Here is a 22,500-nt window from a genome sequence, read left to right on the forward strand (position 1 = left end):
GGGGCCCAAAAACAAACACAAGCATATAAACAAAGCTAGATTCAGCAGGCCTGGATCTAGTCTATGCTACAGCAAACGAGGTGTACCAATTTTAGTAAGATACAGTTCAAATATTCAGGCACTATAAACCTTTAACCAGAAATTCCCAGCTCAGAATGGCAGAGTCCAGCCTCTTCTCCCACAAGAGTGCAGACCACGAACCTTCTTAATGTAAAATAACTGGCCTGAAGCCCAAGTGCCTAAACCAGAACTAATACACTTTAAGTATAACAGACACTGGGCTCTCAATCAGCAGTTCCCAGCTTAGAAGGATGAAAGCTACCTGTCCTGCCACCACAGTGCATGCCACAAACCTTCCTAATGTAAAACAACTGGTCTGAAGCCCAAGTGCTTAATCCAAAAGACTTAGAATGATAGCTACACTTTAATCAAGTTACTACCAATCAGTAATAAATACAATTGAATACTTTAGAGAATGGCTGGATTAGTGCTCAAGTTACACAAACAAAGCTAGATCCAGCAGGCCCGAATCCAGTCTATGCCACAGCAAACAAGGCGCACCAACTTCAGTAAGAAGCAGTTCAGATATGCATGCACTATAAGCCTTTAACCAGAAATTCCCAGCTCAGAAGGGCAAAGTCCAGCCTCTCCTCCCATAAGAGTGCAGACCACGAACCCTCTTAATGTAAAATAACTGGCCTGAAAGCCCAAGTGCTTAAACCAGAATTAATACACTTTTAGAATAACAGACACTGAGCCCTCAATCAGCAGTTCCCAACCTAGAAGGATGTAAGCTACCTGTTCTGCCACTACAGTGCAGACCACAAACCCTCTCAGTGCAAAACTGGTCCGAAGCCCAAGTGTTTAAACCAAAAGGCTTAGAATGAGTTACACCAAGCAGTTATAAATACAATTGAGTACTTTTAAGATGATGCAAAAGTAAAATAAAGTAGGTAGAAACACAAGTACAGTAAAAGCAGATGAAATGTTTTTTTTTTTTTTTTTTTTTCTGAACAAGTGCTGAGATCAAAGAAACAGATTTGAGTGCTGAAACTAGAAAACTGGCTAGTTATAAGAAAAAAAAAAACTAAGCTAGAAGGCTTCCCTCCAACACAGAAGGGCTTGGGGGCTCAGAAACCTACAAATAGTCTATACCACTTAACAGGAAAGGCAGGAAACAAGCTTAATTTTTTTTTCTGTTTCCCAGATGCTCTCTGTATATATGTATATGTATATATCTGTGTGTGTATATATATATATATATATATATATATATATATATATATATATATATATATATATATATATACATATATATATATGTGTGTGTGTGTGTATATATATATATATATATATATATGTATTTAAAAATAAAATCTTCACACACTAAAAAATAAAAAAAAATGACCTTGAAAGATACATAAGAGACTGAACACGTAGATTGAGTGTGCTTTCGTTCCTTTAATAGAATAGAACTTCATCAGAATAATAAAATTTAAACTGGTGATCAAAATAAATACATTTGAGAAATAATAGAGGTTCTGGTTAACCAATAGTATTAGAGAAACTTGATACAGTAAAAAAATGACATTGCTATATACAGTAATTGAATGAAAATGGGTGGGATTACTCAATTAAGGTAACTACTGTAAGGCACATTTTATATTAATATTGTCATTGAGTCCGGGGACTGATTCAGCTCCTAAATAAAGTTGCCATTTGAGTTCTTTATATTCAAGTAAGGAGTTGTAGTCTCCTACGAATGGTGCCACTTGTTCAGTGACAAAGAATTTACAACCTGTGAAGTTGTGGCAGAGTCCGCTGTGTTTGCCCAAGGCATTCATGATATCTTGAGATCTGATAGCCACACAGTATTCTTTAACTTTGTCGGAGAGTTTGCGGCTAGTTTTGCCAATGTAAAAGGCAGAGGAAGAGTTGCAAATTCCTGCATAAATAACTGACATGGAATGTCAGAAAAAATACTTGTTAAAGTGGATGGACACATTACAGTGATTAAAAGTGTAAGAACAACCTGTATAAATGACATTCCAAACTACACATTTCTCGCATTTAAACATGCCAGTTATGGTAAAAAATGGAGTGTCTCTGTTTTTAAACATGGAGTGTAAAGTCTTAGTCCTTTTGTAGGAGAAAGTGGGGGCTGTGCCCAGTGAATGTAGAAGGTCTGAATGACTTGAGATAATATTCCAGTTTTTATTTAGGATGTCTCTGATGCTTTGCATGTCCCTACAAATCGGGATGGGGAAGCTTAGGAGTTTGTCTGTGGTGGTCGTTGGAAGAGGGATAGATTTGGGAGTGAATCCTGTAGTTAGAATGGGTGGGTACTTAGATGTCCTGGAAGCTGTCACTTCATTGGATATATGAGTGACTAAAGGTTCAGGGTAGTATCTTTATAGAAAAATAAGTTTTAAAAAATGTGCTTCTTTTAGAAACAAAGAATCCTCGCTGACAATTCTGGAAATGCGTATAAACTGGCTCCGTATTACATTAACCTTCATGTAATACGGATACTGGCTTGTAAAATCCAGGAAATTGTTTTTGTAAGTGTCCTTTCGGTGGATGTTGGATACTAGTTTGTGGTTGTCCTTGTCTGTGAAGACTGTGGTGTCACGAAAGGATACTGAATGACCGCGGGCAGAGATATCAAAGTCCAGAAATTCAATGCTGGCCTTTAAAGCAGAAATGAAAGATTCCAGATCGTTGTGGTTTCCTTCCCAGACGAAAAAATATTGTCAGTATAACGACGATATAGTTTTATTTGTTGAAAGCCCGGTAGAAATATGAGGGATTCAGCCTCCCAGCAGCTTAGTATCAAATTTGCATAGGCTGGGGCCATTTTGACCCCATCGCTACCCCTTTAAATCTGCTGGTATGTTTTGTTGTTGAAGTGGAAAAAGTTATTGTGTAGAACTGCAGAGATTAGTACCATGAGGGTATCAATTCTCTCCGTACAGAAAGTAGTATGTTTTTTTAAGTAGGATTTGATGAATTTCATTCCTTTCTCATGAGGGATGTTGGTGTATATTGACACCACATCTAAGGTAATTAAAATGCAGTTGTCCCAGGGGCAGTTGGCAAGAAATAAATCATTAAGGAAGCCCCAAGAGTCCCTTAGGAAAAACCTGGCTGTCTGCATAATAGGGTTGAGGCAGTGATCTACGTATTCAGAAATCTGTTCTGATTTGGTTCGGACATTGGAAATAATGTGGCAGAAAGGAGGGTTGAGAGTATCCTTGAGTACTTTAAGGATACCAAAGAGTTTGCCTAAAGAGGGATTAGGCACTGTCATGAACATAAATTCTTCCAACGAGATGCTTTGGGTAAGCTGAAGGTTTTTAAAGAGTATCGTTGATACTGTTAAAACAGTGGTGGACAGTATCCGAGAAAAAGTGGCTGTTGTTGAGGTCTGCTTCCATTCTGGAGATATAAGTTGATTGTTCCATAAGGACAGTGCCTTTCCCTTTGTCCCCTCGCATAATACATAGGGATTTCTCCTTGGATAAAGAAGAAAGAACTTCAAATTCTGCTGAGTTTAAGTTATACCACTTATTCGTGGGGGGGGGGGGAGAGGCCAGGTTCCTGATATCTGATTCGCACACTCTGAGGAACGTAGACAGAGAGCTATTAAGAGTTGGGTTGAATAAGCTTTTAGTCCTTAAAGGAAGGATGGTGGTATTATTTTTCATGGAGTTTTGGGTAGAATCCATAGAATTGTCATCGTCCTTATCAAAATAGACTCTTAGGTTTAATTTCCTTACGTAGAGTCTTAAATCTGTGAGTAAGTCACTCAAGGGTGCTCATTGGGCTGGGATGAATGAGAATTCCTTGTTTAGAACGGACAAGTGTGTGTCTGAGAGGGTTCTGTTAGTTAAATTAAAAACAGTTCTGCAAACAGATTTTAAGGAGGAGTCATGATTGGATACAGCAGAAATATTGGAATTTGAAATATTTGCTGTATCAGGAGGGCTGGGTGTAGAACCTATGACCTGTAGTAACTCCGTGTTCACATGCCGGTCCCTAGGTTCAGAAATCTCCCCCCTGGAGCCTCCTTGTCCTATCCCCCTCCCCCGGTAGCGCGTTTGTATTGAAGTTTGTAAGTTTGTTTGATCCTGGGATAAAAAAGGAGACTGTGGAGAGGTGTGAATAGGTGGAATATTCACAGGAGTAGCAGAATGATTGCCTTGGGGCAATTTAGGAGACGAGACTGCCGAGGGATGAGTATTGTGAACAGAGGCAGGTGTCTGAAAAGACTTTCGCGGAGTCCTTTGATCTTGAGGGTGATTGTTGTAAAACCTTCTTCGGTGGGGGATAGGATAAGCAGTACGGTGGTTGTACTGCCATAAGTCTCTCTGCAATTTTCTATTTTTTCTCTGCATGATAGTGGCAACGTGTCTAGTTATTTTAGGGTTGATGCCATCATAAAGCATTTGATGGTAAAGAAAGTCCGGGTGTGTTTTAACCTGGTCATGCAGAGCTGCAATGTCAGATCGCATAGAGTCCAGTTTTTGGATGTAGTTTTTAATAAGGATTTTTAACATTTGGATGCCCGCTTCATTATAGAAATCTGTTAGATTGTAGTATAGTTGGCAGGCAGTAGTGGTTCGGTTAGGAAATTTAGATATTCTTAATCCTTGAGGAACAATATTTTTTTGAATGCAGGCTTCTAAGTAAAGAATTTCATATTCTATGTCTTTGATGTGGTTTTACTGGATCGTGTGAATTTCTTTTAGAAAGTCCCACGAATCTTTGAGGAAGAATCTCGAGCTTTGCACTAGTAGAAATACTTAAAGAAAGACCCACAAGAATGTATTAGACACACCAATGAGACCAATAGTGGCAGCTAGCCAATCTGCCACTGCTGTAATAGATAAATATTTAGACGTAAAGTTAAAAGACATCTTGAATTCCCAAAACACACTTAAGGATTCCTGGGATTTTCTTAGGAAGGTAAAAAATTATTTATTTTCTGATCAAGTTATGTTTGCAACAATTGATGTGGTCGATTTGTTTACATCCATCCCTCATGTTGAAGGGTTGGAATTTTTAACAGAGGGTCTTAGGAATTGTGGTAAGTTTAATGATAGGGACATTTACTTTATTAACACCCTTATGGAAATAGTACTAAAAAACAATTTTCTTTACTTTGAAAGAGAGTTTTTCGCCAAGAGAAAGGGGTAGCAATGGGTGCAAAGTGTGCGCCGACTTATGCTAACCTGTTACTTGCATGGTGGGAACATAACTATATTTTTCATTCCACATACAAAGAAAACTGGGTTTTATATTGTCGGTTTTTGGATGATATTTGCATTTTTTGGAGTTGAAGAATGGACAAGTTTGGTGAATTCATGCAATTATATTGCCTCCACTACTAAGTTTTTGAAATTCACTTATAAATGTGGATTTGATTCTATTTATTATTTGGATGTTAATATTACCAAGGACAAGGAAAATAAAAAGTTTAAATCTGAGGTTTATAGGAAAGATACATATTGCAATTCATTCCTCCATTTCCATACTGCGCACCCATTTACCCAAAAGAAAAGTATTGTTAAAGGTCAGCTAGTCAGGGTAGGATGACCTCAGATGACTTAGATTTTTTCAAAAGAGGTGTATCTTTTGGAGAAAATGTTTTTAGAAAAGGGTTATCCTGCCTGTATGGTTGAGAAAATTGTTTATAAGGTGACTTCACACAGGCATGATAGAGTTGCACCAATACTAGGTGTTGAAGAGATTAAAACAGGTGGTGACGTGAACATAAGTAAAAATTCTGGTTATGAGAATGTTGTAGTGGTTGACTACAATGGGGACAGTAATGTTATTATAGAATCCTTCAAGGATGAATGGGGGAGATTCAGTGCCTTATCAGATTTGGATCTTAACTTCGGGACACCTATTAAATTTGTTTTTAGGAAAGGAAGAAGCATAAAGAACATATTAGAAAGTTATGGTTCTGGCAAAAGGAACACCAAAAGAGTGGGAACTTACAAGTGTGGAGCTTGCCCACAATGTCCCCATATTCTCAATAAATCAGAGGTATACATTACTAGTCATAATAAAAATATTTCTGCAACAGCTTATAGTAACTGTGAATCAAAAGGGGTAGTATACCTTGCGAAATGTGAGAACTGTGAATGTTTCTATGTGGGGAAAACTGAGAGGTGTTTAAGGCGAAGGATTTATGAGCACCTTTATGACATTAAAAAGGGTAATGTAAATAATGCCCTTTTTAAACATACTGAGACTAGTGGACACATCATTTAATTTTTTTGTCATAGAGGTGGATTTAAAGAATGCCAGAGGGGGACCATGGGAAACTCAACTGGGTTATCGAGAGGTTTATTGGCAGTTGATTTTGGAAGCCAACAAGTGGCCTGGTTTAAATGACATGATATCCCTGGCGCCAGTTTTAAAGTTGTGGGCTGCCGAATTATAAGTTCTGTATCTAACAACATACACTTATTAGTTTATTGAAGATGCATTTACATATTTTTATATGTTTTTATATACTTCATCATTATTTATTGATTATTATACATATTTTTACAGAGCTGTCCTACTACACATTTCAGAAGGTTTTAAGGTTTTTATTAAATTTTTATATGTAAGACCTGTATTCACAACACCTTTTATTTAAAAACATCTTTCATGTGAAGGGTTTACCCTCAGGGAGGTGGTTTTAGGTGTTTATTTTGTAGGTTCAAAACATAATTTTTATTATTATTATTACTGGTATTTATTGTTAAGCACTTCTTCTATATATAAAACTGTATACCCTTAGTGATATGCTTTCATTTTGGTTAGGTCAGTTGACAGAAACAAGTTACCAATATATTTTTGTTTTAACCCTTAACCTGAGGTATGGTTTTAGGATTTACAACAGGGTCTATTAATAGCAATTTTTATAGTGTATTCCGCATTTTAGGTTTATATACAAATTACACTACATAATTAATTATTTTTTATATTTTCTTAACGTTTCATGTTGAATGTTCTAGTAATTGGTGTTAACTAATTTATTGTTAGTGTTGTTTGTATGCAATTAATGAAATCGGGCACCTTATTTAATGTTGAAATTTGTTATTGGGCTGTATTCTGGTGAAGTTACGGATGAAAACGTACTGTTTTTTGATTTCAGCGTTAATTTGTGCCTAGTGTTCTTTTGTGGTTGCTGTGTCATTAAAAACTTTTGTGGGTGACTGCTGTCCAGTGCTCTCTCTTTTTGGTTTACAGTTGTGGTTTGAGCACTTTTCCTCTTTTGGATTTATTATAACTTAACCGACTGGAAATAGATCAGTTTGGTTTTGTAAAGGGCAGGTCCTGTCTATTGAACCTAGTAAGCTTTATCTGAAAAAGTTACAAGGGCTGTGGAGAGTGGTTATTCTGTGCACAGTGCTTATCTCGACTTGGCATTGGACAAGCTTAATGTAAACCCGTACAGTGTCTGCTGGATTGCAAACTAGCTGTCTGACAAATTCCAAGTTGTGAATATTGCTGACTCCCACACTGAATATAAATTTGTAACTGGTTTGGTGCCAGACTGATCAGTCGTGGGTCTTCTCCTGTTTGTCATTTATTTTTCAGAATCCAAGCTAATATCCCAGAAATGTGGTTAACAAGGTTTACTGATGACTATAAAGTGAACACTGTTGTCCACTCAACCACTGATACAAAACAGCTCCAGCAAGGGCTTGAATGTGCACATACATGGCTGTCTCAAACTAAATGAAAAAAAGTGCCACATAGTATCATTTGGCAGAAGGATTGTTCCCACCTCATATGCTATAAATTGTACTCCTCTTCAGACAGAGTTGGTCATAAGAAACCTGGGTATTTAAGTGGATAGCTTTCTCTCGTTCAGTCATCATGTTTCCATCATAGTCAGAAAGTCTTTCTATCTGTCTTAGTTAATTTCCAAGGGAATATAGTCAAGATCCAAAGAAGTCTTCCTTCCACCATATTTTTCTTATTAGACCCATTGTTGAGTACAGTGTCCCTTTGGGTATGTACTAATACAAACATAGCTCTCACCTGGGAAGGGATCGACAATTTCTAACCAAGAAATGTAAAGGTCTTAAATCTTTCAACTACCCTGATATATTGGCCCATCTCTTCTTATACTCAGTAGCCTATAGGCTGCTGTGAGGTGACCTGTCTCACTTTTCAGGTCTTGAACGACTCCGTTATATTTGGCCTCCTATTTTTTTGCAAGACCAGTGGCTCTACCGACGCCAGCACTAAAAATGTAAATCTATACCAACAAATAAGTCCTCAATGGAGAGAGAGTTTTTTTTAACTCAGTGTATTCATTGCTTGTAGAATAAGCTACCACTACAGGTCAAACAAAGTGCTACTTTAAGGCTAGTCTTGGTAACTGGCTCTGTAGATACAAATTTACACCCAGGGTAATCATGTGCGGCCTTGCAGAATCTGGGTCATGAACACTATTAAGTGCTTGAAAAGGGTGGCAAGAACTTTTTTAAGTTTTGTCTGTTTAAAAAGGTATATGGTTTAGGCATCTTATGGTCCCCACTATCTCTTGCCTAATATGTTCCTATATTCCTATGAAAAGGGACACATTTCATGTGAGCTTGCATAGTTAACAGATGAAATAAAAAATGTCAGTTTATAAAATGTCATTGCTTGTGTTTCAGAAGACACACTAGCCTTTGTAGCAGTCTGTTTTCAGTTTGTGGTAGTCCATTTAATCAGTAGATGGCCTTGTATTCTTCTGTTGCAGTATTCCTGACTTAAGGGAGTTGCCTGCCAAGTCGACGACCTGACATCGACCAGTATACCAAAGTCTTTTACTACCCAAGATGTGCAGTACGTCTGATGTTGGCCGACAGCAGACATCAGCCATAAAAGAAAGGTATGTGTGCACCATCCTTAGAACTTCTTTGCTGCCAGTTAGATCGCCACCCCGTATGTCCTTCTGCTGTCGGAATCGCTATTCTTTGGATAAGCTAAGTGCCCCGTTGGGGAGACCTTTGTTCTTGCTACCTTTCTTTTTCTTTGATGTTCATGTCATCCAGAAAAGGGAAGTGTGACTGTGGATGACAGATTCCACACACACGCAGTCATACTCAGTGCCTTTTTTGCCTAGGCCCTCAGCACAACCACAAATCCTGTACTATTTGCCAGTCCTTTGTCCCTAAAACCCTCTGGAGTCTGTTATCCTCCTTTGTGATGTACCTTGAAAATCAACGTCTCAAGCTTCTTGCAAAAAGTGTGATGGACATTCCTCCAGACCTGATAACTGGGCCTATAAATTAGAAAGCCAAAAAACGTAGGCCTGAATCTGAAGCTGCACCTCTTGAGTCTGACTTTTCTCCTGATGCACATGAGAGCTCGGAGACATGCCCCAACCGAGATCCAGATCCAAAGATCAAGCCCACTTCACAGGACGTCTTGACTCTCTAGACATATGCATGTCCAGAGAGGCTTCTCTGATGTCGGCTTCTGAAGTCCAGGGGGAACTGAGGCTTAGTGTCGGAGGGCTCTAGGGGAGTTACCCAGATAGTCATTAGGGAGGATGTCAAATCGGATATTGTAGAGTGCAGGCCTACATCTGGCCCTCCTTCTTTGCACTGCATAGATACACCTGCAAAGAAGAAACAAAAAACAAACATGTCTCTCCTCCTACTGATCCACAGAAAGAATGGATGAACTGTTTCCCCTTGGCCTGGGCCTTCTTCCCCTAGGAAGAGACCTAGGCCCTTCTTACCTCTGATGATGACTCCTCTTCTGAGGAGGAGGAGGAATTGGACTATTCCTCCCAAATTCCCTCCCCTTTGGTGTATGCCTACCCCAAGGAGGACTCCAGTGGGACAGATTCTCCCATGGAGGAGATTTCTTTCAGGGAGACTATCTCCAAAATGTGGGACCATTTCAAGTGGGACTTTACAGAGATGTCAGAGGTCCAGAAGTGATACTATGACCTCCTCCAAGTCCAAACGCCCCAGTCCTTCAGCCTTCCCTGCTGTAATCCCTGCATTTCTGGATGCCTTTGCCCCCACTTCTCCCCACCCAGACTCACAGCCCCAGCTCCTGAAAAACTTGATAGGTAGTACAAAGTACTCAAGGACTGCGAATTCCTTTTTAAGGCACCTTCTGCAGATCCTTCAGTTATTTCTGTTGCCTCTGATAAGGCCTCCAGGCCCATTCCTTCCTCTTCCCTGCTGCCCTCAGGTAAGGATAGCAGACAGTTGGAGAGGCTGGGAAAGAAAATCTATATGTCAGCTACCCTGGCCAAATCTATACGTCAGCTACCCTGGCCAAATCTATACGTCAGCTACCCTGGCCAAATCTATACGTCAGCTACCCTGGCCAAATCTATACGTCAGCTACCCTGGCCAAATCTATCGTCAGCTACCCTGGCCAAATCTATCGTCAGCTACCCTGGCCAAATCTATACGTCAGCTACCCTGGCCAAATCTATACGTCAGCTACCCTGGCCAAATCTATACGTCAGCTACCCTGGCCAAATCTATACGTCAGCTACCCTGGCCAAATCTATACGTCAGCTACCCTGGCCAAATCTATACGTCAGCTACCCTGGCCAAATCTGTACGTCAGCTACCCTGGCCAAATCTATACGACCGCTACCCTGGCCAAATCTATACCTCAGCTACCCTGGCCAAATCTATACCTCAGCTACCCTGGCCTTCAGAGCTGTGAATTATCAGACACACATGACAGGTCTCTAAATTGGTATCAGATATGCCTGATTCTGCAAATAAGGCCCTGGCATCCTCTCTTCTTGCCACCTCTTCTCAAGTAGCCAGACATTCTATCAAGTGCACCTATGATGCAGTGGAAGCCTCCTCTAGGGCTGCAGCTTCCTCTTCTGCCCTTAGAAGGTTTGTCTGGCTAAGGCTTCAGCCTGTACCTGAGGATATCAAGGCTAAACTGATGGATACTCCCCTGGATTATATTGCCCTGTTTGGGAAACCTTCTGTAGAGCTCTTCAAGTCTCTGCAGGAAAAAAGCAAAGAGCTTAAGGATCTCAAACACATGTTTGTATCCCCTGTGCCTAAAGTTCACAGGAATTACCCTGTGAAACAAACTTTCATATGCAGGCAATCCAAAGCTCCTTAATCTAGACCCCAGAAGAGGGCTAAAAAGACGCATCAGTTTCCCTCCTCTTCTGCTTCTGTCACTCATATGACCAAGCAGCCTTTTCCTGACTGAATGGGCTTATCCTTGTGAATTATGCAACAATCTAATTCCACTGTCCCAATGCCTTTCCTTCTCCCTTCCTTCTTGGGAACTCATCACTCTGGACTTTTGGGTGTTAAGTATCATAAAAAGGGGGTACTTCATGGTTTGGCACAAAGTGCCTGCCTTCAGGGGAATCCCCGTACCACCAAAAGGTCAACTCCCTCATTTCCCGCCAGTTCTAGTAAAACTCTTACAACAAGGCACCATAGAACCTGTTCCCCATGGGGAAGAGGGAACGATCTAGTACTCACGCCTTTTCCTAGTTCTCAGGAAGGAAGGACCCTTGAGACCAATACTGGATCTCTCCTACCTCAACAATTTCCTCATAGTCCTGTCTTTCAAAATGCTAACCCTACAAATGCTGTTTCCTCTTGTCCTCCCTCAGGCATTTCTAGCTTCAATAGATACCAAGGATGCCTACCTCCATATCCCAATTCACCACAGATACAGGAGATGCCTACGATTTTCTGTGGGATACTTGCACTGTCAGTTCTTGGCTTTGCCTTTTGGACTCTGTACAGCTCTTCACAAAATGTCTAGCCTCAGTAGAAGCATTTTGCAGGCTCCAGTGGATCTTAATTTACCCGTACCTAGATGACCTCGTAATCCAAGCCAGTTCTCAAGCAGAGTTGAACAAATCCCTCCAAATGGCAAAATCCAGTCTTCAAAATCTGTGATTTACCATTGACTTCAAAAAGTCATCCCTGAACCCATCCCAAGATCTCATATTTCTGGGCTGCAGATTTCAAACCGTGAGCATGAGTGTGTCTCTCCCGCCTTCCAAAGCTCAGGAGATCTCACTAATCTTTGCAGAGACACTCTACCTAAATCAGATTGCTGCAGACATTTCCTCAGGATCTTGGGCCTAATGGCTTCCACCATCCTAATGCTCCCTCTGGCAAGGCTTCACATGAGGAAGCTTCAGTGGTTCTTCAAGTCAGTATGGTCTTAGCATGCTCACCATCTAGAACACCAGATTTCGCTCATCCCATGTCTAAAGCAGGAGCTCCAGTGGTGTATCTCACAACTGTCTTTAAATCCAGGTCTTCCTATTCATCCGCTACCACCTGGTCAGACCTTATTTATGGATGCTTCGGACATGGGTTGGGGGTGGGGGCATTAGACCTCCACACTGCTCAAGGGGACTGGTCTCCCTCCCAAATGAAGGAACACATACATGTGAGAGAAATGAGTTACTTTTTTTAGCCCTTCAAACCTTCAAATCGCTGATCAGACCAGGGAGATTGTGGGTACACACCGACAACATGACAGTCCTGTGGTACATAAACAAGCATGGAGATAGCAGATCCTATGTCCTGTGCAGACTAGCCATGCAGGGTATAGCAGCTTGTCATCTAGATGCATTTCTTCAAGCAGTGTACATTTCCTCCAGCCAGAATACATTGGCAGATACCCTAAGCAGATCCAGGACGCAAACCCACAAATGAATGCTACAAAGTGATGTGTTTCTAGACATTGTCCACTGGTGGGGTATTCCAGAAGTAGATTTGTTTGCCTCCCCATGAACAAACAATTTTCTCAGTTTTGTGCCAGAGAATACCATCCTCAGGCATGGAGAGTGGATTCGCTTTCTATACCATAGAAGGGGAAATTCCTATATGCATTCCCTTCCCTTCCAGTCATCCCCAAAGCCCTGTTGAAAGTCCAACAGAAAAAGCCAAAAATCTTTCTGGTGACTCCCTATTGGCCAAGACAGCATTGATTACCCCTTTTATTTCACCAAGCCAAGGGCAGTCACCACAAGTTACCCCACCGAGTGGACCTCCTATTGCAGAACAAGGGCTCACTCCTACATCCAAATCTGGAAACCCTCCAATTAAAAAAATCTGGGTGACAGAGAACAGATACCATTTAGACACCTTTACTCTGAGGACATGCTTCAAGTACTGCAGGAGGCCAGGAAACCTACTACTAGAAAGTCTTACCTCTCCAAATGGAATAGGTTCTCTGTTTGGTGTCTGGCTAGGAACCAGGACCCATTGAAGTTGCTCCTGCCCATGGTACCTTCCTATCTGTGTGAATTGCTTAATGCAGGATTAGCGTACTCTTCAATCAAGGCTTATTTGGCAGCTATTTCTGCTTGTTTACAACTAAACCCTCCCTTAGCTTCCAGATTTGAAGCTAAACAATTCCTCAAAGGTGTCCTTTGCATCAGGCCCCCCAGAAGACCAGTGGGCCCCACCCTGGGACCTCATTGCTGTACTACAGAAATTAACTCAAGCTCCATTTGTACCTGCTTCCACTAGTTCACTCGAATACAGTGCTTGGAAAACAATTCTCCTTGTGGCCATTACCTCGGCCAGGCGGGTCTCAGAGTTACAAGCCCTCATGGCTTCTCCCCCTTTCTTGTCTTTCCATAAAGACATAGTGTCTCTGCAGACCAGTCCCTCATTCATGCCAAAGGTCGTCTATGAATTGTCCCTAAACCAGGCAATTCACCTACCAACTTTCTTTCCCTCTCCCCGGAACAGTAGTGAGAAGATCTTGCACACCTTGGATGTACATAGACAGCTCAGGTACTACTTACATAAGACTAAACCCTTCAGTACAACAGACCAATTATTTGTGTCTTTCCATCCCAGGGCCCTGGGATTGCCTATGTCAAAACAGTATATCTCTAATTGGATATCCAAATCCATTGCCTTTTGCTACTCCCACCATGGTAAGGTTCTCCCTGGCTCAGTCAAAGCTCACTCTACGAGGGCAGTATCTTTTTCAGGGGCCTTCCTCAGGGGTTTGGATGCCAACTGTATCCTAGAAGCAGCTACCTGGACTTCTGTCCACATCTTTACCAAGCACTATAAGCTGGACTCCATCTTTAGCTCCAGGACAGGGTTTGCCATGGCCGTTCTCCATGGCTTCCTTGAAAATTCTCTGCCCTTTCCTCATGGGCTTTTAACTCTCCCTTATGTCGGGAATACTGCAGCAGAAGAATAGAAGGACATAGATTAGTTGTGTAAGAGCTTACTATAACGATAGATGTCCTCCTCTTCTCTGTTGCAGTATCCCAACACTCCCTCCTTTTCCCCACTTCTTACCCTTCTTGGATGTACATTATCCTCATTCCCTTAGACTGTTCTGCCTGAGGCTTCAGTTCTGAGGATGGTGCGTGCATACATCTCTTTTATGACTGACATCTGCAGTCGGCCAATGTCTGACGTACCGTGCACCTTAGCTAGTAAAATACTTTGTTATACTGACCACTGTTGGGTCATTGCCTTGGCAGGTGACTCCCTTAAGTCAGGAATACTGATTGTTGTGGTAAATTCTTAGACAACTAATCTTTTCCATGGCCATATAGGTATTTCTTTCCCCTTTTAAGTTGTGAAAATAAACTTTTACTGTTGACAAACTGAGCCCAGTTTTCCTGGGTAGCATGTCTCTCAAAAGCAGTAAGGTGTGCTGTGATGCTGTTATCCTTTAACAGTTTCTTTACTGGTGTGTGCTCAGCACAGTGGCTGTTATGGTCATCTCGTCCTGAAGCGGCACTGCCTGTTCTGAAGAGCTCTTATATGTTGTTGACCTATATTTGCGGTGGTCTGCAAGAGTCCTTATGAATTTCGGCATCGTGTGGCAAAGTGCAACAATTTACTCACCAGACAAAAACAGGTCTGTCTGTCCTGTGGTGTACACACAGAGAATAGAATTAATTCTCTCTCTCTAGGTTGGTAAGTAACTACAAATGCTTTTACACTTGCAGGCTATGCAGCAATAATGAAACAAATAATGTAATTTGGTATATACTGACCAAATGTTGCCCTCTGAACCACCAGTAATGCAGAAATATAATGCCGTGGCGACAGTTCTTGAAGTTAAGTGCAGTTTATTTGTAGTGAAAAAGTCAAAGTAAAGTTCATTGTCAACTTAAAAGAAAACAAGCATGCTTTTGCTTAGTATAGGTTTGCACTTATGTATGAAAACGGTTTTAATCAAGTAAGCACTTTCACCACCAACTAGTGGCTTCCTCAGACCATATATATACAATAATTTTACTCACATTTTAAAATCCCTCGTCCATATAAAAATACACTACTGAGCGTACTACACCACGATGACGTAAGTACATCAGTAGAGTCGACCACAGACCTTAAAGAAGCATGACCCTTTTTAAAGCTACATAATAGTGCTCTTAATACAGTAACCATAGACAAAAATAAATAAAAATGAAAACAATAAAGACATTTTAAAGATGCATAGACTCCTGTCACGTCATGGAAATACATATGTATAGTACCTGCAGCACTAATGCCTAGATGACCAGGGTTCAATGGGCATAAAAATCACTTAGGTTGTCCTCTGGCTTTCAACGCAGGCTTAACGGACACTCCATCATTTTCGTACATAAGTGTATGCTGTGTTTCGTTTTACCGATTTTTCCTTGCTGTTTTATTTATTACTTCTGTCAGCGGTTTAACGGTTGCCCGTGTTGTTATTTGCTGCTTTTGCTAGCATAGATGTGGTTATTTACTGTTCCACTTTTAAAGTGACTCAGAGAATCCTCCTTGCATTTTTATTCTTGGTCAAGTTGCCTTGCAATCCCAGTTGCTTCTGCAGTTATGTTCCTCGTACTCCTTGTGTAAGTCATAGGCTATTGGTATTCCTTAAATATGTTCACATGGCTTCCAGAAAGTCTCTTGGCGTTTTTCACAGCTTCTTCTGTTCTTTTCTCTTGACCTCAAAATCCCTCTCTGTGAGAAGCTGACATCACTAACATTTTTTTTTAATCCCTTCTTTTAACAGCATTTCTCCAGTTGATTCACATTATTCTACACTATTACATATTTTTTACTGTTATGATATATTGTCTATGTCTATGCAGATTTTACTGAACGGCCAAATTTATGAATTTGAATATAATACATGTTTAAGCCAATTTTATGGTTGAATAACATCAAAGGGGTAGTTTATTGACCTTTGTATTTTATAAGTTTTTTGCAAATTATTTTGTATGATATATTGTTCCTGCCATAATATTATATATATTTATTTATTTCATCACTTGTGCTTCCCAAAAAATATTAGTTATATTTGTTACAACACTTTTTATTATTCTAGTGAAAGTTGGTTATATTTAGACAAACATATTTATTATATGGTGTAATTAATATCACATTGACCCATTACTCTATCTCTATAATAAATCATTTTACTACTACACACATACACATTATTTATAGCTTTTGTATTTGTATTATACCATGCACATCACAAGTCAGTTAACATTTTAACATTTTATTATTTATTTATTTATATTTACATTCTATTGTTATCTATTGTTATTATTTACTAAAGATGCAAGCTTTTAACACTTTAATTTTATTTATTTTTTATTGGTTTTACCATTCCACCATTTATATCATTTTTATTTTCGTTTTTCCACATTTATAATTCAATACAGTCATATTATATTATTATTATTACATATAAATTTATATATTGTATATTATTTTTACGATATTTATTATTTTTAATATCATTTTTTTTATATATTATGTAACATCATTACCTACCACTTAAGATGTTTTATAACAAGTACTTTATAGGCTTTTAATAGGTGGACGCATTATAACATTAGGCGTTTAATATTATTATATTTTATATATATTATTAAGCATAATTTTCTTTTATTTACACTAATAGTATTTTTGTTTGGGGGTTTTGGGGTTTACACACAGACAATATCAACACACATCATTGCTAAGTTATTAAAATGTTTGCATTTAAAATGCATTTGTATGCATTCTTATAAGTTAATATATGCATATGTATTTAAGAATTTTGGATATATTTTGATTTGTTTTTTTGAAGTTCAGTGTTGATGAAGTAAAGAAACCTTTCCGCTTTTTTTTTTTATTGTTTTTTTCATTGAAAAAACTTGTTTGGGCCTATGGGCCTGCGCTTATGGCCTGAGCACAGCAGTTTATACACCTTTGTTACAGCAGCCCCCCGTCGGTTGTGGTCACTTTCTTCCTTATCAGTTTACATTGTCTATACAAACAACTATCAGTTTTACTATATATAATGTGTATACACAGTACATTAGAACAGCATTTCTTACCTATGAGATAGTTACTGTTTTGCAATATCTGTGATGTGTGTGTGTGCCCATGTGTTTGATTTATGTATAAGTTTGTCAAATGCACTAATGTTCAGATGCAAAGTAATAGTTAATGGTTTGTTAAACAACTCTGGGGAGTATGTTCGATTAAAGTGTAACCCTGTGAAAGGAATTAATTCACAGTTACAGGAATTATTGGAGAGTGGGGGAGAATTTTTGGGAGCAAAATATGTAGAAAAAATTAGTATTTTATTGAACCCAAAGATCCAAAATTTTATGCAGTTCCGAAATCCATAAGAGTTTATCCAACCCTCCAGGTAGGCCCACAGTGTCGGGTATAGGTTCATTTTTGTATAATATGGGTACCTTTTTGGATTTTCATTTTAAGAAATATTTACAAAGGGTACCCTCACACATTAAAAATACAGCAGAGTTATGTGAAATTATAAAGACGATTAAGTGGCAGGAAGATTACTGTTGGGCTACTGTTGATGTTAACTCACTTTATACCAACATTGAGTTAAAATGGGGGTTGGATGCAATGTTTATCATGGGGGGAGGGCCCCAGACCTTTTATCTGCTCTCTATTCTGGAGTTTTGTCTCATCCATAATTATTTTGGCTAGGAAGGTATTTTTTCTTACAGGTAAGGGGTAAAGCAGTGGGCGCCCCATATGCCCCAGCGTATGCAATGATTTATATGGGTGAGTTTGAAAGACAATTTGTGTATCCAGCTGTTTTTTTAGTGGTTTGTTTTAAAAGGTTAATTGATGATTTGCTCTTTATTTGTAAAGGTGATCAGAATTTTTTTTCAGGAATTTATGGGGCACCTGAGTGGTAACCTACATGGTTTGAAATTTACATATCAGTTGGGTCTGAGTTCTGTTACATTTCTGGATGTGGAGTTTTGTGTAGATAGGAAAGATTGTATATAACACAGACCATTTAGGAAGCCTACAGCAGTTAACAGTTTCCTTCATGCAAGTAGTATGCACCCCCCATTTGATTAAATCACTTCTGTATGGTGAATTTAGGAGAATATATTACAATATCGGAGATATAAATTTGAGGGAAATAAAATTGGGTGAAGAGCATGAGAGATTGTTGGATCGGTGTTATTCAGAGCAAATATTGGATGAAGCAAGGAGGAAGGTTTTACAACAAAGAAGGCAAGGTATGAAATTTCTGGGAAGGAAGCGACAACAGGTTGATGATGAGAGATTTTTTTTGTTACAAAATATTCCCTTTTCTCTATACATTTGGAGAAAATAGTTAAAGATCTGTGGCATGTGGTATGCCAAGATACCATGGTAGGACACTTATTTCCCAAACATGTGACCTTCTCCTATGGGAGGTACAGTAATTTGAAAGAATTACTGAGTGGGGATTATGTGTTTGTACAGGAGGGGGAAAGAGTGGGTGCTCGAGCATGTGGAAACTGTAAGGCGTGTAGCAGAATTAGAAATTTAACAGATAGCCACATATTTCCTCACATTAATCTTGATAAGGAATTGTTTAATTGTAGCTCCTGTAGGATAGTATGCATTATTGGGTGTGGATGTCCTCACATTAAGTGGTATATTGGATAGACTAAGTGAAAAGTTAACGTTAGAATTATGGAACACTTGGGTGATATTATACATTTTTCAGTAGTACATGGTGGGTCTGGAAAAAGCTTATTTTTTAGTGTCCTGGCCCATCCCCATTTACCCAGGGGAGGTAATTTTAGGGAGGAATTGAATAGATTGGAGTGTAAAATGATATTAAATTATAGAACATTATACACTAAGGGAGTGAACTAAGAAGCTAATTTGATGTTGTAATGATATATTTATACGTATTTATTTATCGTAACAAAGGAATTAGAATGTGAATGAATTTTTGGTGTGTAGAAAATTTGTATATGTAACACTTTAATTGGATAGAATGGGCTATTTAAGCAGTCCTGTAGCCAAACATTTTTCAGTAGTACATGGTGGGTCTGGAAAAAGCTTATTTTTTAGTGTCCTGGCCCATCCCCATTTACCCAGGGGAGGTAATTTTAGGGAGGAATTGAATAGATTGGAGTGTAAAATGATATTAAATTATAGAACATTATACACTAAGGGAGTGAACTAAGAAGCTAATTTGATGTTGTAATGATATATTTATACGCATTTATTTATCGTAACAAAGGAATTAGAATGTGAATGAATTTTTGGTGTGTAGAAAATTTGTATATGTAACACTTTAATTGGATAAGTGGCTTGATTGATTAATTTAATGTGATGGGCAATGAGTTGGTATAAATGTGACTTTTCGTATTGTGAATTTATTCCCAGAAGGTGAATGGTTGAGGTACCAAAATAAAGATAAAGTGAATGGTCTGTGCAGTGAAGCTGTCCTTATTTTTGTTTTGTTTTACATATTCTGTACCTGTTTGTATTTCCAGTCACTCAACAAAATGCTGCCACTAAATCCAGATATACTTTGTATGAATAGTTGTGCTATAAAAAGGGTTCTTCTAAGGAAGGTGTAGGTTTTGGGTTAGGGGCAGGATTTAGGGTTAGCATGCATTAATAAGGATGGGCAGAGAACTTTCTCCCCCTTCAACACCTTACTAATGCATGATAACCCTTATTCTAACCCTGTCCCTAACCCCAATCCTACACTTAATCTTAAAAAATACTTTTTTCATAACACTGCCATCACACATCATAATCATCAGCACACATGCACAACGCTAAATCTATCCCTCTTACCCCCCACCCCCCCAGCTCTTACCCTCACCTTAAGCCACACACACACACACACACTTGTTTTGACAAATTGTTCCTTCAGTAAAAAATTTGTTGGGCCACTTTCAACAATCAAAGTGAGTTTTCAGTCAATTAACAGTGACCCATATGTGTGCGTGTGTGTGTGTGTGTGTGTGTGTGTGTGTGTGTGTGTGTGTGTGTGTGTGTGTGTATACATAGAGAGAGATATTTGTGTGCGTGTCTGCATGTGTACATTAAGCATGTATTGCTCTTATCTGGGTCAAAGCTACAAAGGGATGGCAAACCAGTCCAATGTCCCAGTTAACAGATGCTAAAGAAAATAATTAATTGAGATACCTCAGTGACTGCATTTGAATTTATCAAGGAGTAGTTAAACCTAAAATAATGGCTAACTGCATGCAAACCGTTTCAAGTCTGATATCTTTCTTAACGTCGTGAATGATTTATGATGAATGACTCGCTGTTGTCTTCAGACATTTGTCCTCTTAAATTTAAATTGCTTGTCATTTTTGAAAAGCTGACAATGTTTGTTACTGCTGTCTACTCTGAAGTTGAGCATATGAATGCCTGACAAGTAAAATGTCTTTCATTTGTAAACAGTAGTTCATAATCTCTAGATAAAATAAAAATATATTTCATACCTGTCACACTTTCCTAGTAGCCTTTATTGCTAGATGGTGCCCCATCTGTTTACTGATTGGTGTAGTACTGAGTGCAGAACAACACGTCCGCCCATTCTGTGATAAATACTTCTAATATCCCGAATCTATGGCATTCCTCTCAAGATGTAAGGTTAAGGGCAAAGAAGAAAAATGTCTGCACTTCTGCACTGTTAGATTGTTGTGGCCTTTGAATGGTGGGAAATTAAGCTTAACTGTTTTCTTTACAAATCATTCAGTAGTCTAATCAGTAAAGAAAATAGGAGCTTGAGTAATTATTTCTGAAACTTATGTTAATGCTAATTCAAGATTCAATTTTCAGTGGCTTCTAGAATGAGTAGCTGAACTGTCCTGCTTCATTTCACTGATCTCTGAGGAGTTTTTTCATCCAGTTTACAGACTCTGTTCATAGTGCAGCAGTGTTTACGGTAACAGTGCATATAATAATACTATTAAAACATGATGCTGCATCATTCACTGGTTTGTATCTCTATAAGATGATGCCCGTGCAGCAGTGTTTATGTTAACAGTGCATATAATAATACTATTAAAACATGATGCTGTATCATTCACTGGTTTGTATCTGTCAGATGATGCCCGTGCAGCAGTGTTTATGGTAACAGTGCATATAATAATACTATTAAAACATGATGCTGTATCATTCACTGGTTTGTATCTCTGTCAGATGATGCCCGTGCAGCAGTGTTTATGGTAACAGTGCATATAATAATACTATTAAAACATGATGCTGTATCATTCACTGGTTTGTATCTCTGTCAGATGATGCCCGTGCAGCAGTGTTTATGGTAACAGTGCATATAATAATACTATTAAAACATGATGCTGTATCATTCACTGGTTTGTATCTCTGTCAGATGATGCCCGTGCAGCAGTGTTTATGGTAACAGTGCATATAATAATACTATTAAAACATGATGTTGTATCATTCACTGGTTTGTATCTCTGTCAGATTATGCCCCATTTCAGTTGTTGCCGTGTGTGTGTGCATGAGCAGATGTACCTCTGTCTTCACTGGCTTGAACTCATTGGCCCTTAACCTTTGTTAGACTGGCCTGCTGCAGTGGAAGTCTTCATCTACTTTGCTGTGAAACTTGAAACACATCCTTTGAAGTAATGTTTGTCTCCTTTGTTTTCAGCCCACAGAAAACAATGTTGCTTGGCAAAGATTTCTGCCGTCAGGACCCATTGCATTGCTTCCGGTAAGGCCAGAAGAAAAAGACAAATGAGACTGTTTCTTTATAATTCTTTCATACTGGGTAGCTTTTCCTGCATGTGAGCTATTGTGGTGTTTTTACTGTATTTAAGATTTTTGCCTGAAAATTAGTACTTTGCCCATGAATTTCATTTCACATTTCTGCTTATACCATCACTGAAATCCCAGTAGTCTAAGGCGTATATATATCTCTGCAATGTCGACTGTTAGAACACTGCTGTGAATTTAACAAAGGGGACACTGGTATATATCTCTGCAATGACGACTGTTAGAACACTGCTGTGAATTTAACAAAGGTGATACTGGTATATATCTCTGCAATGACGACTGTTAGAACACTGCTGTGAATTTAACAAAGGTGATACTGGTATATATCTCTGCAATGACGACTGTTAGAACACTGCTGTGAATTTAACAAAGGTGATACTGGTATATATCTCTGCAATGACGACTGTTAGAACAATGCTGTGAATTTAACAAAGGTGATACTGGAGAAGAGGGAATGTAAAGCACCACAGTAATAAATAAT

At 39.0% G+C, this 22,500-nt stretch overlaps 1 protein-coding gene across 3 annotated transcripts in view; it reads left to right on the forward strand.

Annotated features, from left to right (window-relative positions):
* Window positions 1-22,500, forward strand: part of COQ6 (coenzyme Q6, monooxygenase) — a 340,661-nt gene that overhangs the window by 168,401 nt on the left and 149,760 nt on the right. For all 3 annotated transcript variants that reach the window (XM_044074721.1, XM_044074722.1, XM_044074723.1), the window contains exon 7: window positions 21,895-21,957. In XM_044074721.1, coding sequence (XP_043930656.1) covers window positions 21,895-21,957 — 63 coding nt within the window. The remainder of the gene's footprint in view (window positions 1-21,894; window positions 21,958-22,500) is intronic.

This window comes from Protopterus annectens, chromosome 6.part0 (genome assembly GCF_019279795.1).
Source record: "Protopterus annectens isolate FY-2018-M chromosome 6.part0, PAN1.0, whole genome shotgun sequence".
Lineage (NCBI taxonomy): Eukaryota > Metazoa > Chordata > Ceratodontiformes > Protopteridae > Protopterus > Protopterus annectens.